This window comes from Tasmannia lanceolata, unplaced genomic scaffold (assembly GCF_043159265.1).
Source record: "Tasmannia lanceolata isolate RefF3 unplaced genomic scaffold, GAP_Taslan_0.1 ptg000007l, whole genome shotgun sequence".
NCBI lineage: Eukaryota > Viridiplantae > Streptophyta > Magnoliopsida > Canellales > Winteraceae > Tasmannia > Tasmannia lanceolata.
The window spans coordinates 9,731,872-9,748,619 of record NW_027518684.1 but is presented as its reverse complement, the minus strand read 5'-3'; the positions used below and the strand labels follow the sequence as shown (position 1 = coordinate 9,748,619).

General features: G+C 38.8%; 2 protein-coding genes across 3 annotated transcripts; one reads left to right on the top strand and one right to left on the bottom strand.

Moving 5' to 3' along the window:
• Positions 1–1,156: 1,156 nt before the first annotated feature.
• Positions 1,157–2,574, top strand: LOC143880941 (putative homeobox-leucine zipper protein ATHB-51). Its single transcript, XM_077383921.1, has 2 exons — positions 1,157–1,479; positions 2,287–2,574. The coding sequence occupies exons 1-2, from the start codon at positions 1,177–1,179 to the stop codon at positions 2,515–2,517; spliced, it is 534 nt and encodes a 177-aa protein (XP_077240036.1). The 5' UTR covers positions 1,157–1,176; the 3' UTR covers positions 2,518–2,574.
• A 306-nt stretch (positions 2,575–2,880) lies between these two features.
• Positions 2,881–15,224, bottom strand: LOC143881799 (aldehyde dehydrogenase family 3 member F1-like). 2 transcript variants are annotated; one of them, XM_077385086.1, is made up of 10 exons: positions 14,954–15,224; positions 14,508–14,576; positions 8,849–8,945; positions 7,643–7,849; positions 7,174–7,298; positions 6,302–6,406; positions 5,821–5,990; positions 3,968–4,058; positions 3,632–3,781; positions 2,881–3,532 (listed from the first exon to the last, which is right to left on the bottom strand). In XM_077385086.1, exons 1-10 carry the CDS (start codon positions 15,146–15,148, stop codon positions 3,293–3,295), a joined length of 1,449 nt encoding a protein of 482 aa, XP_077241201.1. In that variant the 5' UTR covers positions 15,149–15,224; the 3' UTR covers positions 2,881–3,292. The 2 variants fall into 2 exon arrangements, with proteins under 2 accessions (XP_077241201.1, XP_077241202.1); XM_077385087.1 differs by lacking the exon at positions 6,302–6,406.
• Positions 15,225–16,748: the final 1,524 nt, after the last annotated feature.

Below are 16,748 nucleotides of genomic sequence, written 5' to 3'. Positions count from 1 at the left end.
CGACAAACACAGCTACACTGTCATTTGCTTTCTCTTTCTCTCTATTAATTTTCTTATCAAGTATTGTATATAAGAAGATGGTTTCGCTTCCTAACCTACTACAGTACTACTACTACTACTACCATTTCCTGGACCAAGGAGAGCACTGTTAAATAGACTGCATTTTCTTCTACTTTTTTTGCTACTTGTAGTAGTAGCAGAAGAAGGAGAAGCATCAGGCATGGCTTGGAATAGCAACTTTACTATCTACTATGACTTCGACCCTTTTCCAGGTCTCTCTCTCTCTCTCTCTCTCTCTCTCTAATATATATATATATATTAAAACTTTTCCACTCGCGAATATATATATATTAAAACTTTTCCACTCGCGAGCAAAATGAGTGAACTCGCATATAACTTGTCAGGTGTTAAAAAAACGAAAAACAAACCTCTAAGCAGCGTTTCAAGAAAAGTGGATGCTGGTCAGAATGCGGCCAAAGCAATTCCTAGTCGACTAGGCATGACAGGGTCAAATACTTGGTTGACGCGGCCGAGTACTCGATTGACACAGTCATAACTCTGAAGAGTCGAAAGAGTTTTGAATGATTTTGTAGGGAAAAATGCGGACTTAGAGCATAATGCAGCCAATGTAAAAGGGAGTCGACTCAAGGGAGTCCAAAATGATGGGGGGGAGTTTTGAACCTATGCCTTTAAGACTTGAGAACACGTACACAACCTAATTTCTTCGGTTTCCATTTTCAACAACACCACACCAAACCACAACCTGAATCTTGATATATATGAAAAATAACTAATTATATACAGAATAGATGCATATTATGCTATTTCAAAAAAGAAAGAATAGATGCATATTATTAGTAGAATATAAGTTTTTATTATCAACTCATAGAAGAGTGGTAAATTTTATGGCCGGCTGCCAACCTGATACCAACCCTCCTCCTTTATCCTGGCTTGGGAGAGGCTGTGAAAAACACAGGCGGAGTTGGGACAAAGGCTTTGTTGAGTTGAGTAGAATTTTTTATTATCAACTCGCTACTGACCCGTTCGAGATCACTCGACCAACTTTCGAGTTGAGTTTTGAGTATTTTTTACTCTGGGTGTATATAACAACATGGACTTGATTCTCTAATCCTTTGGTCCTTTTTATCAGGGATGGAGCTCAAGTATTTTCCGGCGATGGAAAGCCCAGACGAGCCCATCACTACAACAAGCAACACGAGTCAAAATCAGGAGAGAAAGAGAAGGTTAACAACAGACCAAATCGACTTACTGGAGAGGAGCTTCCAAGAAGAGATTAAGCTCGAACCAGAGAGAAAGATGAAGCTGGCTCAGGATCTAGGCCTCCAACCACGCCAAGTGGCTGTGTGGTTCCAGAACAGGCGTGCAAGATGGAAGGCCAAGCAACTCGAGTGCGTCTATGGTGCCTTGAAGCAAGAGTTTGATGCTGTATACAAAGAAAAGCAGAAGCTCCAAGATGAGGTCAGAAACCATTGCCCAGTCTAAAAAAAGACACTTGTGGTGTAACTACCGTAGAGGCTTTGTGCAATATTGCGGCTATCTTAAAGATTTTCAGAGCCTCCCAACGTGCAAATTAAGAATTTTAGCAACTTTAACAAAACCCTCAAAAGTAGGAAGGGTTGTAAATATCAATTTCATAAGTAGTGCAACGGCAACAAATTTCTTTGAATTCTAGTAGACATCCATGATTTCAATTTCCGTGGCTAAAATCATAATTTTTGAATATATTAAAAAAGTTTTAAAAAATAAAATATTATTAACAACGGATTAATACCGGTAGTGAAAATGCAATGCCTGGCGATGCTATGATTGGGCGAATATAGAGACTTTTTTTTGTTGTTTCGCATTCTGAAAATCTGTTTATTTTAGGCGACTGATTTTAAGAGTCCATCACTAATATTCCATTAATGGAGATAGACATGATTTCTGTTGTTAATTTTTTTTTCTTGGGACGGATTTATGAGGAAGACGAAAATGAAAAAAAGAAAGATCATTTAATCCTTATTTGATGGGATCATAAAGAAACCAAGGTAAATGGATCATTTAGCGATCTGGGTCTGATGGATTCTATTTGTCTCTCTTTCTTCGATGGAAGGGAAAAGGAAATTCCGTTGCAACCGTATGCAATGCATTGTAAATCCATTGCCCAAAGGGGTTTTTTCTTGTAGTAAATTTCATATAACATTCATGCGAAGAACAAGTGATAAAATCAGCTTGACTCCATCTCCAACTTTCAGCAAGTAATTTGTGTTCTATATGCTGTTTCAGGTGATGAAGCTGAAAGCCCAGCTCAAAGAAAAAGTTGATAAACAAGGCTTGATGGAGGCCTCCGCCGAAGAGACTGTTGAAAGCTCAGTTGTCATCCGCAACAATTGTAACAAGTTACAAGGAAGCAGTTACCAGCACATTGCCGACTGTAACTATACCATCAACGTGGAAGATTATAACTACAACCCCCCCACTCCACCTTATTGGGGCATTTTGCCAGGTTTCCCCTAGGTTTACTTAATTACACCTTTTCATAGACTATTTCAGTCATCAGTGAGTTGATTACGATTTTTAAGTTAGCTAATGCATGGATTATGACATGGGAGTAAAAAAGAAAGGGAATTTTGTACTTTACATCTGTGTGTTTGTGCTTATGTTCTTTTTTCTTTTAAGATTGATTACCTTGGCTTTGCAGGACAATGATATGCCCTCAAAACATCAAATCTATGGTTTGATGGAAGTGCAAATAAAAAGACATTAACCAAACAACACAAAAGATTCACATGGTTCGCCACATTCTTTGACTACATCCCTGAGCGGAGACAATTCAAGAGCGTGACTCCACTATATGCAAAGATTACTAAGTTCAAGAGATACAGTCTACAAGCAAGACCTATAATTATGAAAATTGAGTCATACATATAAAATAGATTCGGACCTCTAATAGAGCTTTTCCATTGGAACCTTCTCTACAACGCATTCCGATTATTGGGGCCCAAGAGAAGAACGTTCTAACAGAAATAACATACACACCTTTACGACAAGAAAACGTTCTAACAGATACATTAAACAGGTCTCACAACACATGAAACTATGCTGTAACCAGAATGAAAAAAAGAAGAAGAAAGAAAAAGGAAAACAGGTGCAAAGAGCTTCTTGACGGTAACCTTGGGCAAGCACAAAGCACATCTTATTCCAACTTTTGATCCCATCTTGATCCTTCGCGAATGCCAAGCATTTTATTTTGCAATAATACAAGAAGTTATACACAAGGAAGGCAATCTGTTTATGATCTCTTCAAGCCCACAAACAGTAGGAACAGTGCAATATAATCGAAACTGAAAGCTGCTCTGATGAATCGGAGCTTGTAATCATTCCATGGTGGATAACCAAAGCTAAACTCAGTAATGAAGCTTCTTCTAAGCACTGCCTTTTCATGGCTAAATGCGTCGAAGGAGAATTTTCCATGGTACTTACCAAAACCACTCTGACCAACACCTCCAAATGGTAACGTATCCAACACATACTACAAGTTTGAGAAGACAATGTAGAAACGATTCAGACAATTCTGTAAGAACCAGTAAAATAAAAATATGGAAAATGAAAAGGATAATTGGAGAATTACTTGAATAATACAATCATTAAACGTGACGCTTCCTGAAGATGTCTCCGATATGACTCTTTTCTTCAGAGTTTCATTTTTCGTGAAGACATAGATGGCAAGAGGCTGAGGCCTCGAGCTTATAAACTCTATACTATCTTCAATTTTCTCCAACTGTGAAAACAAGGAAAAATTTCTATGTTATACTTAACAGGCTTAGCATTCAATTGTGCTTTTGTTGCATTTACACTTCACTTGATCAAGAGGAAAAAGATACTATAAAATTAAAAATAAAAATTGCCATATAGATATGGATACTTTGAATGATGTAAAAACAGTGGATGTTAGAAGATTTCTCACTGTGATTATGGGAAGAAGGGGACCGAAGATCTCCTCGGTCATGATATCTGAATCAAGAGGTGGATTCATCAAGATTGTCGGTTCTATGAACCTACAAAACAGAATTAGAGGGATTCATAAAAGTTCTGAATTTTTTTTTGAATGGTTGCAATTTCATTTAGAGAAGAAAGGGGGAGACCAAGACAGTCAACAACTCGACCCCAAATGTACAAGATAAAAAGCAAAAGAGATACAGCAGAATAAAAAAATACAATCAATCACGGGGGGAGGAAATCGAACATTTCCAGGCCGGGCTCCCCACACCCCCACGAGCTAGACTATCTGCCACATAATTGGCCGATGTCCTAATATAGTTGAAGATGATTGAGGAATCGCCAATCCAATCTTCAATTTTTGAATTGTTCTGAATTCTTTTCATATTAGTGGTAAATTAGAGAAATGTTAAATAATCTTAGGGTAATAGTAGAAGGGGACTCTCTCAACGGTAAAAGATGGCATAGTGGTGCCCACCGTTATCCTTGGAGGTTCGCTAGATTCTCTGAGGAAGTTCAAGACTGAGAGGGTTTGGCTCCTCCTCTTTTATGTCATGTGAGTAGGTCAACTAACAAAGTGGCCGATAGGTTAGCTATGGGAGGGGCCTCGAAAGAGGAGTTGGAGCTTTTTGATTTTCTTCCCCCTTAATTTTTGTATTTCTCCCCTTTGGGATTCTTTTCCTTCTCCCTTTCTCGTATGCCTGTATCTTGAATTGTTTGGACTATCATGGTCTCCTTCTTTAATGAAATCTTTACCATCCAAAAAAAAAAAAATGCTGGTGACACAAAAATCACATTAATTAAATGATTAATAAGCATAATTCAAAAACTTTGTTGACTCGAGAGTGGGTCAGCGCTACCCTCATTCAATACTCAAAAGAAAATTAGAAACTCTCAAGGAGTTTTGCCATTTAAATAGAGAAATTGACATCTCTTTCCTGATAATTTTCATTAGAAAACTATCCACTGAGTCATCCAATGCAATCAACTGGGGTCAACTCAACTTACATCGAGATCGAGCCAACCCGTTTTATAATTTTTTTTTCTTGAAAGTTAACCTGTTTTCTAATTAATTACATTATTCAACTCTAGATTGCAAATGGGTTGACTGTTTGGAACATTTGATCAAAGCAACTTCCATACAATGGTGAATACATCGTGGCCGTCTTTCTAAATATCCAATGAGATGTCTCGCTATATCGTGTTAAATTCTAAAGTGTACTTTTTGAAAGCATATTTATTTTAATTTTATTTTTTTGACAAAAATGTATTTTTGTTTACAAGGGCATTTTGGTCATTTTGTTAGCCTAACGTGCATCGCTCCATCTTTTCCCTACCTTCTTCCCTCCTATTTCAAATTCAAACCCTTGAAGCTCTAAACCCACCACCACTTTCCTAAACTATCAAGTCTTCATTTTTCCATAACCACTACCACTTTTCTAAGCTACCGACTTTCTATTTTTCATTGACCAAGGCTTCATTTACTTCTTTTTGTTGGGATTTTTTCTAGTGATTCGCAACTAGAAAGACCTCCATTGAAGCTCCATTGTGTTCAAGCTTGTCTTTAAAGCAAAGTGTCAACTTGCCCCCATTTTTTCTAAGTTTTGAAGGCTTCGTTTTATTGTTCTTACCTTGTATTATTGTTCTTCTATCATATTGTGTAGTACATCATGTTGGTATTTTTTTCTTCTTTTATTTTGATTGTGGATAGTATAAACTTTGGTTTCACTAATTGAGAAGAGGATATTCCGGTGTTGCAAAATCCGTCTCACTTTATATCATTTCCTCCATGAAGGCAGAAGAAGAAAAGCTTAGACTTACAGATTGTCCTCATCCATGGAACCGCCATGGACAACAGAAGCTGCCACCTTTGGATCTTTTAGGATACTTCTGAGTCTCTGAAAATGGTGCTTGTTGATAATCCTTGTCATGCTGATTTCTCGTGGATTATCGCCATAGCTCTTCTTGATCTGATCCTTCAACAAATTGACCTGTGAAAGGAGAAAAGGGAGATTAAGCTGTAGATTACTGTTGTTAATTACATCCAGATTAAAAGAAGCCATAAGAAAGCTGAATGATGTGTGTTTGCTATTAGGCTGTTATTCTATTAGTAAGTTAAAGGCCTCTTTGAATGCCACCCAAATTAGTACTTGTTTGCAAGTAGATAATCAATTATTGAAACTATTATTTGTAAATAATCATACTTAATTTCAAGCCATTTGCATATAGGACCATAAAGAAATAACTTTTAGAGGTATCCAAAGAGACCAAAAGGGCTCATGTTCTGTAAAAGGAGTAATACCAAAGAAGAAGCATTTCTTTCCTCCACTAGCAGATAATCGATTCCTATGCATATTTGGCCGCTGCAAAGCCCCCATTTCCCCAACGCTATCCTGTTCATGGCAACCTTCACATAGAAAAAAGTTTGTGACAATTATGAGAAGGGGAAAGAGGTAAGAAAGGTCGAAAGTAGAAGAAAAGAGAAGGGGATATTGGAATAGTAGGGTGGATTGGTATCGTAGTTCAGCCCCATGTTTTCAATATCCAGTCATAGATTATTTTGTTCTGTAGGCTCGCGCTCCATCTCCCCCAAATATCCATTGTTGGGTGTAAAAATTGATACCCAGTCAGAAATAGACATGTAGTGGGCGCCCAAACACTAACAAGCAAGGGCTCTAATCCTTTCTATAAATAGGGACACAATCTCCAAGGTACGCACTTAATTAATTTTGCATTTATTCAATTCTAGAATTCTCATATGAGGGCTCAGCTCATGCGCACATAATTATTGTTGTCGGTTTTGACTTAAGCATCGGAGAGCCCATTTGAGTCTTAATCTTAACTCCAGGTGCTTTCGTGAGTGCAGGCCATCACCTCAGGAGTGATTCCAGCTGCGACCACATCCAACCTTAGGTCAGATTTTAGCGGCAACACCCAATTTCAGAAATCTCCATGTCACGATCTCCCAAACACCCCAATCCTCTGGAATCATCCATCGATTGCTATCCCCGTGCTCAAAGTGCCCCAATTAGAACAAGGGAGTGCCGATATCATATATATATATATATATATATATATATATATATATATATATATATATATATATATATATATATAGGTGCTTCAGTTCATATGACCAAATTCATGAGTAAGAAACGACGATGAACTACCTACCCTTGTATCCATCGAACTGGAAAGGGTATCGTAGATAGCTGGGCATTTCCCCCCTAACTCCAAAATAACAGGCGTGAGATGCTTCGCCGCTGCAGTCATAACGATACGCCCAACTCTTGCACTACCTGAAGTTATCAATGAATTAGTATTTGATTAATAACAGTTGAAGTATAAATGATTAAATAACACAACTCTAATAGCTTAAGCTTTTAGAGTAATTGGTTGTTTCACATGGTATAGAGCTATTGCCTTACGGTAGGTCCTGGGTTCAATAAAAATTCACATGTACAGCAAACCCATGAGAGCTTAAGCTTTTGGAGTAATTTGGTTTTTTCACAACAACCGTTTTGGAGTTCGAAAGAAGTAACCACCAAATAAAAAACCAAACGTTCTACATGATACTACAAGGAGAACGAAAATAAAATGAATTGTTTGGATGTTGGATAGAAGAACATAGCAATGAAGTTACCTGTGAACAAGATCTTGTCCCATTTCTTGTCAAGGAGTTGTTCTGTTACAGACACCCCACCTTGGATGACCTTCACAGCCTTATTGTCCAAGTAGTTGGGGAGGTTGTTTGCCATAAAAGCAGAGCTTGCAGGAGCGAGCTCTGAAGGTTTAACCACTGCTGCATTTCCTGCAGCTATTGCTCCTACCAATGGATCCAAGGACAACCCTGCACACACACCCATACACAATTCAAGTTACTCCAAAAGCTAAAGCTGTTAGAGTCGGTATTATTTAATCATTTATACTTCAACACTCCCCCTCACATGTAGCCCCAACTTGATCATCTTATTGTTAGAAGGTCCAAAGTGTAGGGGATCGAATTTAACGGGTAGAACTCACCCCTAAAAGCTAGCCATTAGAGGGAGGGTGCCACCATTCCCTTATAACCCGACCACATTCATTTCACTTTATCCGATGTGTGTCTATTTGCTTTTTGTGTGGAACCCCAACACAAAGCCCGTCTCCCTAGTCATCCCATTTTAGCAAAAACAGGATCTTCTCTGTTTATTTTGTTTATTTTCGGGATATTGGGAGGAATCCTTCATTAGGGACCTACCTGATTGTAATATAATGAAACAAAGCCAATATTTACATTGTAGGTCCCACCTTTGGTGGATCAGGCCGTCCATTTGATATAACAATTCTAATATCAATCCAATAGGAAAATATGATACTTCCAACCCCTTTCTCAACATTTCCACCCGTCGGGTTTTGTGTTTAGTTTCACACTGCTTGTGGGGTTTCTCACTTATCTACTCGTTAAACTAGAGGGAGAGAGTGGGTAGTTAGATTTTTAGTGAAAACCAAATATAAAAGGTTTCTTTTGAATATCAAGTTAAATCAAGAACTCACAAAGCTTCTTAGTAAAGAGAAGGAGAGGATTGTGTTTAGAATTTGGTTGAATCCTACTGTAATCTTCGTATATTCTTTCATAGTGGATGATCGTGATCTTTCTCGTAGTCGGAATTTTATACCAAACCATGTAATCTTTCTGTACTCGTGTGTTTGCATTATTTTTCCATTGCTTTACATATGATTGGATCAGATTTGGCTCATTGAAGGTCGAATTTGTTGTAGTCTTACTATGGTATTTGTAATTTGTTGAATAACAATAGATATTATTGATAAAAAGAAAATGTAATAAACAAAGATACTTTTGACTTACCAAATGGGCAATTCCAGGAGGAGATTATGAGAACCACACCAAGAGGTTCAGGCACAACTTCACCACTTGTTGGGAATGCGATGATGGGCACCCGAACCTGCCAACCGGATTCTTACAATCAACATTATGAAAGTTCAAGCAGTTTTTCTATCAACAATATATGAGTTTTTATATGTTGTGTAGGTCTGTTTCACCAGTGAAAACGGGGATCCGCCTTGTCCCACCCCGTGTTAGGTGGGGGCGGGGATTTAAAATATTCCTCGGGCTGGGGACGGGAATGGAGCTGGGCTTGGCCCGGCCAGTCTCATCTTATTTCAGTAATGTGTTTGGTTGTTTTTTTTTCTGTGAACAGTAAACATTTCTTTTAGGCTAGTGATGAATATGGAAGTGCCACTGCCAACATCAAAACATGGAAGTGCCACTGCCAACATCAATATCCTTCTTTTATATTTGGGTCTTTTATATTTTTTTAACGTCTTAACAAATAGGGATTAGCCGATTAGGGAATTAGAATCCAAAACAAACAGAGCCTTATAATCTGTTTAATAATCTGAGACAAAATAAACAGAGCCTTGAAAAACAAACAGAGCCTTGTAAAACAAACAGAACCTTAAATTTTTGGGTAGTAGAATCCTTTTTAATAATTGGATTTGCTAGCATCCATCGCAGAAGGCATTTCGTGGATGGTCTGTTGCATGTGAGTGCAGCCACACAGGCTCACTTTTTAGTAGATTTTGTTTTCATTCACGAGGTAGCAGCTGTCACATGCAACAGACCATCTATGAATTTTACCATTTGTATTGATAAGACAATTAGGTGTACGTGGTAAAATTGGACGAACTGAACTGAAACCGAACCGAAAGTTCCGTTTCGGTTTGGGTAAACCAAACCGATTCAAATTTCGGTTTGGTTCAGTTTGGGCTCAAAACCGAACCGAAACCCAATAGTTGCCCCTGATTTTCAATTAGTATGAGTAAGGGGTGGCAAAATTGGCCGAACTGAACCCAAACCGAAACCGAAAATTTGGTTCAGTTTGGTTTGGTTTCAGTTCACTAGAACCAAACATATTCAAATTTCGGTTCGGTTCAGTTTGGTTTGAGGATCAAACCGAAACCGAACCGTTGCTAAGACAATTGTAATTAGAGGAATGCTAAGCTCAGCCGCGCCCCCCCCCCCCCCCCCCCCCGACCATTGGTCTAAAGTCACAAAAGTGCATTTAATATCTTTGACTTTTATCATTTTTTGGTGCTATTATAAGGGAGATGGTTTTTTCACACCCCTCCCCCCCCCCCCCTAAGGATTATGCATCCCACTCTTAAAGTGATTTGATGGTAAAAAGCGTTAAAGTCTGCCCACAATTCACAGTAAAACGGGGGCGCCTAATCCTACATATGGGTGATGAAAAAATCATATCCCTATTATAAATGCCTCCCCTAGTGTAGAAGGCATTTCGCGGATGGTCTGCTTGCATGCAAGGTTTTAAATTTCGGTTTCGGTACAGGTTTCGGACACCACAAAAATTGAAATTTTGGTTGAAATCCGACGACTAATGAAAAGAATATTTTATTCGTTATCGAAATCCCAGAAATTTCGGTTGAAATCCCAGAAATTTTGGTTGAAATCCCAGAAATTTTGGTAATTTGGGTTGAAAATTTGGGATAATTATAAAATAATTAAAAAGTTGAAAAAATAGGTCGAAATCCCTAAAATTTCGCAGGACCAAAATTTCAAAATCAAAATTTCGTACGAAATATTAACACGTTTCAGGTAGGTACCATTTCGGTTTCGGTCTCCACCGAAACCCGAAATTTCAGAATTCGGTCGAAATTTAAAACCATGCTTGCATGTGACAGCAGCCACCTCGCCAATGAAGACAAAATCTACTAAATAGTGAGCCTGTGTGGAATATAATAAAGAGACGAAAAGAGCGTGTTTGAATATGGGCGATGATATTTTCATCCCCTGCTGTACGCATTCGCCCCGCTTTTAACGTGATTTGACGTAAAAAAAAGGTTAAAGTAGCCCAATGTTCAGCTATAAAGGGGCGACTGTGTACTGCAGAGGGGTGAAAATATCATCTCCTTTTAATATAATACTAAAGATAGGCAAAAAAGGCCTGCTTAGGTGTTTGAAGTCTTTATATGAGCTTTTGTCACGTGTGGCCCACTTTAGCTGAGGGTCTATTACCACAGCATGATGCATAAGGGGTCCCATAAATGTATCCAGTATGCCTATGAAGAGCTTTAGATGAGCGTTCATCTCGTGTGGGGACTATTATTGATGGTCTATTATTTTTGGGCCCTACATATGTATGAGGGTATACTTTCTGTGGGGTATCACAATAATTGTTTGAAAGTCTTTCTATAGTTGAGGGTCCATTATTTTGGATCCTCACAGTACGATATATATGAGGTATACCTTGTGTAGGCCCACATGTGATAGGAGCCTTCCAAACGTCTATAATGAGACCTACATATGGTACACCTCATACCATCTTATTAAGGGGCTCCAAAAAATTATTTAAGTGGGCTCTACATGTGACGGACCATAAGTAGAATTTTGGTCGATTTATCTTGACTGGTAGCCAATTTATCCCTACTTCTAACTAATTTATCGTAACTTTTAGTCTATATATCCTTACCTCGAATTTTAGCATATGTTTAGGGCAGTGATATCCTCACCCCCCCCAAATGGATAAAATTCCCCGGTTTAACGTTTTTCGTGAGTAAAGACACAGGGCGGTGACAATTTGCGTAGGTGAAGAAAAATAGGGAGAGAACAAAAGAGGGAGAGAAGAAAATTATAGGGAATTTAACCATGTAGAACTCACCCCTAATGCTCTGTTTGGATGCCATTAATTCGTTGAGAGATCTATATCCCAGCTGTCAAAGGGGAGATTAAAGGGGAGATCTAAAGCAGATCAGTCAACGGGGAGATTAAGGGTGGAAGAAAGAAACATTGTTTGGTTTGTCTTGCAAATATTGGGAGGGGGGGGGGGGGGGTTTGGGATAAGGAAAAAAAGATCTCCCCAAGATCTTCTCCACAAATTTCTTTGATTTTAAGAAATTTGGAGAGAAGATCTCGAGCGCGCCACATCACCTGACCGTCGCCGGACAGTACTAGTGGTCAAAGACCTTAAAAGGCAACCAAACAATCTCAAGAAGATCTCAAGAAGATGTTCTCCCCTCAATCTCCTTAAAAATAGCCAACCAAACAGAGCATAAAAGCTAGCCATCAGAGGGAGGGTGCCATTCCCTTATTAGCACATCCACATCCATTCACCTACCCGATGTGGGATTTTTGCTTTCACGTGGAACTCCCAACAATCTCCCCCTTCACGTGGAAGCACCGTGGACAATCTCACCCCTTCACACATCGGCAACATGGGAACCATGAGATATACACCGGAGTTTCCGAGATCTTCCCCAAGGGACATTTCTGCCCTCGGAGGCAAACCGGGGTTACCACACCCTGAGCTTTGATATCATTTATAGGGAATTTAACCAGGTAGAACTCACACCTAAAAGCTAGCTGTTAGAGGGAGGGTGCTCTATCCCTTATGAGCACATCCACATCCATTCACCTATCCAATGTGGGATTTGATCAAATATTAGACCCGGCAAGAATTGACTTGGACCCGCGGGTCGACCCGGCCCTCCCATAATTTCCGGGTTCGGGTTAACATTTTGTGACCCGTTTCTAAGTTGAGCCGCGGGTCAACCCGGCCCGTCAAAACTGGGCGGGTCTGGGTGGATCCGTGGATGCCGGTAGAAGCGAAACAAAGTAGTTTTTATGTAATTGTCATATTTCTACACCTCTTCTTTGTAGTTTTTTCCGCAGTTGTCATATAAATGTGCCTTTTCGGTACTTTTTTCCGTAATTTTTCTACTTTACAACAGTTTTCTGTAATTTTCCTCCAAAACTTTAGTAGCTAGCCACCTTTCCAGAAATACTATTTCCGTGCAGTTTTCACCACGCCTAATAAGACAAATCTCTTAACACATACAATTGCAAAGGATGGGTGAGAAGTAGCCTTTGGCGAAGCTGGCCAGCAAATAACTATAAAAACATAAAAAAAAAAACAGAAAAAACAAAAATTTACTAAAAACACAGGTCACCTGCAGGTTGACCTGGCCGACCCATAAATTTTTCCGGGTCATTTTGACCCGAACCCGTATGGTTCGGGTCAAACCTGGCTTGGCACACCCATTTGCCAGGTCTATCAAATATCAAGGGTGGTCCTGGCTTCACGGGACTTGACAATCTGGCACCATATAAAAACTCTTTGTTTAAATGACTTTTGGGTCCTGGGTCCTATATACTCATTAATAACCTAGTTATTGAAGATCTATTGTATTTAATTGGGTGTAGGTTCAATTGATTGTGATTGTGACCATTTGTTGTTGCATTGATCCAAGTGGGCCCCATCTAGTGATCCTTTCATGTTTGATTCTAAGCATCGACATGAATACTTTTTTTTTTCTTCTTTTTTTTTTTTTTTTTTTGATAACGTAGGGTGTCCCCACGCCCTTCGGGAGTAGGACTATTCCCTACGGATGCATGCAATCGCCCGTAAACCACGTGCATCGGGCAAGTCCTTCGACATGAATACTTATTACAAAATAAAACGACCTAATTTATTTTATTTCCTAATTTAATTATTCATTATTTTGATTTGCATCTAATTTATAGATTACCAAAATATCCATGCCTTTTTTTTTTTTTTTTCAGTTCTTAAAAAGTCAAGGAGACCTTTTAAAAGAAATCACAAGAATTCTGTAAGTTAGTTTGGGTGACATTTCATGGATTTCCCTACTCACTTTATTAGGAGAGAACATCCAAATGAAAAAGTGAAAAACTTTGCCTAGCAACTCTATAAAAGTGAGCCTTGAAATGACTTCCTGCTAAACTGCATAGAAACTCCCTAGATATAATGGAAAAACTTGGGTGTGTATAGACAAATCTCCTAGTTAATTAAAACACAATCTTTTCTTTAGCTATTGATTACTTCAGAAATGAAAATTTCTTTAAGAGACTGATATCCTCACTATGACTTTTTTTTTATAATGGCACTAGTCACTTTTTATATACTTTCTTAATTAGATTTTCACATCCCTTACGATGGGATTTGCTAAGGACCATGGCAGAAGGCTCACTAATGAATTTTTAAATGAATAAGGCAAAATCTGTTGAAAAGTGAGCCTATGTCGCTGCTCTCTCATGGAACAGCCGGCGTGTGAAATGCCTTCTGTGATGGTCCATAGCAAATCACCCTTACAATACTCCAGATGGTTTTGACAGGCTAACTAAGAAAGCGTAAGACATATAGTGGGTAGTGCCATTATTAAAATAGGCTAGTGCGGATATTTCTGAGAGTGGAACCGAGTAAGGAACCGAACAAATCACCCACGCGACATGGTAATATGGCATAGAGGTGTAGTTTTGCCATATAGATACAGCTGCAAGCCCAATCCCTGTCCCAGTTTCTTATGTTTATGGCACTAATCTTACTATTTATATAGGGTGATGATAAACTCTCACTCCCTGTAGGATAATTCGCACCCCTTTACGTCAAAAAGTCTGCTACAAAAACTTTAGAGTGGTGCGAATTATCCAACACAGGGGGTGCGAATTGAATTTATCATCCCCAAAATCTCACCTTTTTGCTTGCCATCCATTCTTCCAGACACGCCAACGAAAGATCCAGAGATTTCTTGATGACCGCCACCTAAGAAAACACGCAATAATGTAAAACAATGTATATCTATAACTAATTAAGCAACAAAAGAGACCAAGCAATTGGACCCACTGATCTGCGGACTGTCTAAATTCTTTTCATCTATTCTTGCCTTCATTTTTCTGGTCGTTAGAAAGAAAGAAATGATATTTCCACCCCCCCTTTTCAGCATTTTACCCTGTTTGTTTATGTCTTCCTTGATTCAACTTTGTTTTCAGGAAAAGGCAAGCAACAAGGGGGTGTCGACAGTCGACACTAACAAAAGGTGATGGAAATACTGCCAATTAAAAGGGTGTGAAAATATCACTTCCCAATAAGAAACATAGAGTACATGTTTTTTTTGTTTGTTGTTGCACTGCAATGCTCACCTCATCCCTATAAGCTTCGACCCGGGGTTTGCCGATATCCTCTTGAAGGGCCCTAAAAATCTCCTCTTCCTTTTCCTCTAAAAGCCTCAAAAGGCCCTTCAATTGAGATTTCCTCCATGCAACACTCCTTGTTCTCCGGCTTTTGAAACTCTCTCTTAGTTCCTCCATGCTTTTATCTATATGCAGAAACTCCATGCTTCCACCACCTTTTTTTGTGTTTCAAATTTCAAAGGATTACTAAAGACAGAAGAATCTGCTAGTGAGAAAACAAAAGGGAATACTCAATGGTATTTAAAGAATGCTATCTAAATCAGATTGTTCATTTATTCTCTTCTTAGGGACAGTTGGAAGTATTTAATGCATACTAACCAAATTTAAACGTAGGGAAAATGATACGAAAAGGAAACAACATGAAATAGAGGACAAATGGCCCTGCTCCGTTTGGTTGCCAGTCAAATTTTTGTCCTAGGAAGTTTTAGTAAAATTTTGGTCCCATCCCATGTTTGGTTGCCTTTTAGCACTAAGAGTCCAAGGAGTTTTTAAGCATTCACATGTGGTGAGATAAAGGACTACAAGAATCAACAGTTTAGCTTTTCTTGGTAGAACCGTAAATGAGGGTTCATGGATCAAGAGCTTAGGATCTTCCGATCAAGGTGTTCTCGATGGAATTTGGCCAGAATTGTGGTTGCCCGTTGAGATCAACGGATCATCTCATAAATGATCGTCAGTCAAGCCCACTTAGTCGGCCCCATTTAGGGTTGGTGCACATATAATGCTAATGAGCATGGGTACACTTAAAATAATATGGAATTCACCGACTGAATGGGGTTTACAACTTATTATATAAGGGGGCGCTAGTGCTTAAAATAAATGATCTGGAAAAACAGAGTGACAACTTGCAATCTAATTATTTGGGCTGTTAACTCAGTGGGGTCGGTTGATCCACTTTCTGTGTTATTTCATTAGGAAACAGGGCATCCCTAAGAATGGCATAGGTCCTAGTCCAGTAGTCCTACTACTGTTTTGCACAATTAAATTTTGGAAGTGATATATCTTTCTTTATTTTTAATACTAAGACACTGGTAGGGGTCCTGCCTAACCCCAGGTTACCTAAAAAAAAAAAACATAGAGGGGCTGTCCCTGGTAAGAAAAATAGGCGAATATATCATTTCCCTAAATTTTTTTTTAAAGAATATAGTTTTTTATTAAGGGCATGTTTGGCTACTGTGAATTTTTCTTCATGATAAATTGGTGTCTCCAAGTGGAGAAGAGGGTGAAGCAGCTGAAAATAAGGAAATAAAATCTAGGAAAGTAGTGTCTATCGGATCCGATTTTCAGTAGAGTTATTGTTCCTAATTTTTAGCAACATCTCATCACCAGAGATACTAGTTTCCTCGAGTCCGTTTCTTGTTTTGGAGATCGACTTTTTCCAGATGTTCAGCTACTTCTCATCATCGGAGACATTAGTTTCCAAGATTTTGTATCCTGATTTTTAGCGACTTCACCCTCATCTCATGATGAAAAAAAAAATCCTCCTGCCACACATGGCCTAAGTGTTAACTCTCGCACAAAGATAATGCAGTGCATGATTTTGGCAAAGATGACAGATGAATAATGATATGATTCACCGAACACAATCCCACAATGACAAATACAGATAAAGAATCGCGTCTGTGACCAGCAATTGACGAATGGAGAAAGAGGCCGAGGAGCTGCTTTTAGAATTTCTGTATTCAATGGGAGAGAGGAGATGGAAGGAGACTTTGCTCAACTAGATTCATTCGAATGCTATTTT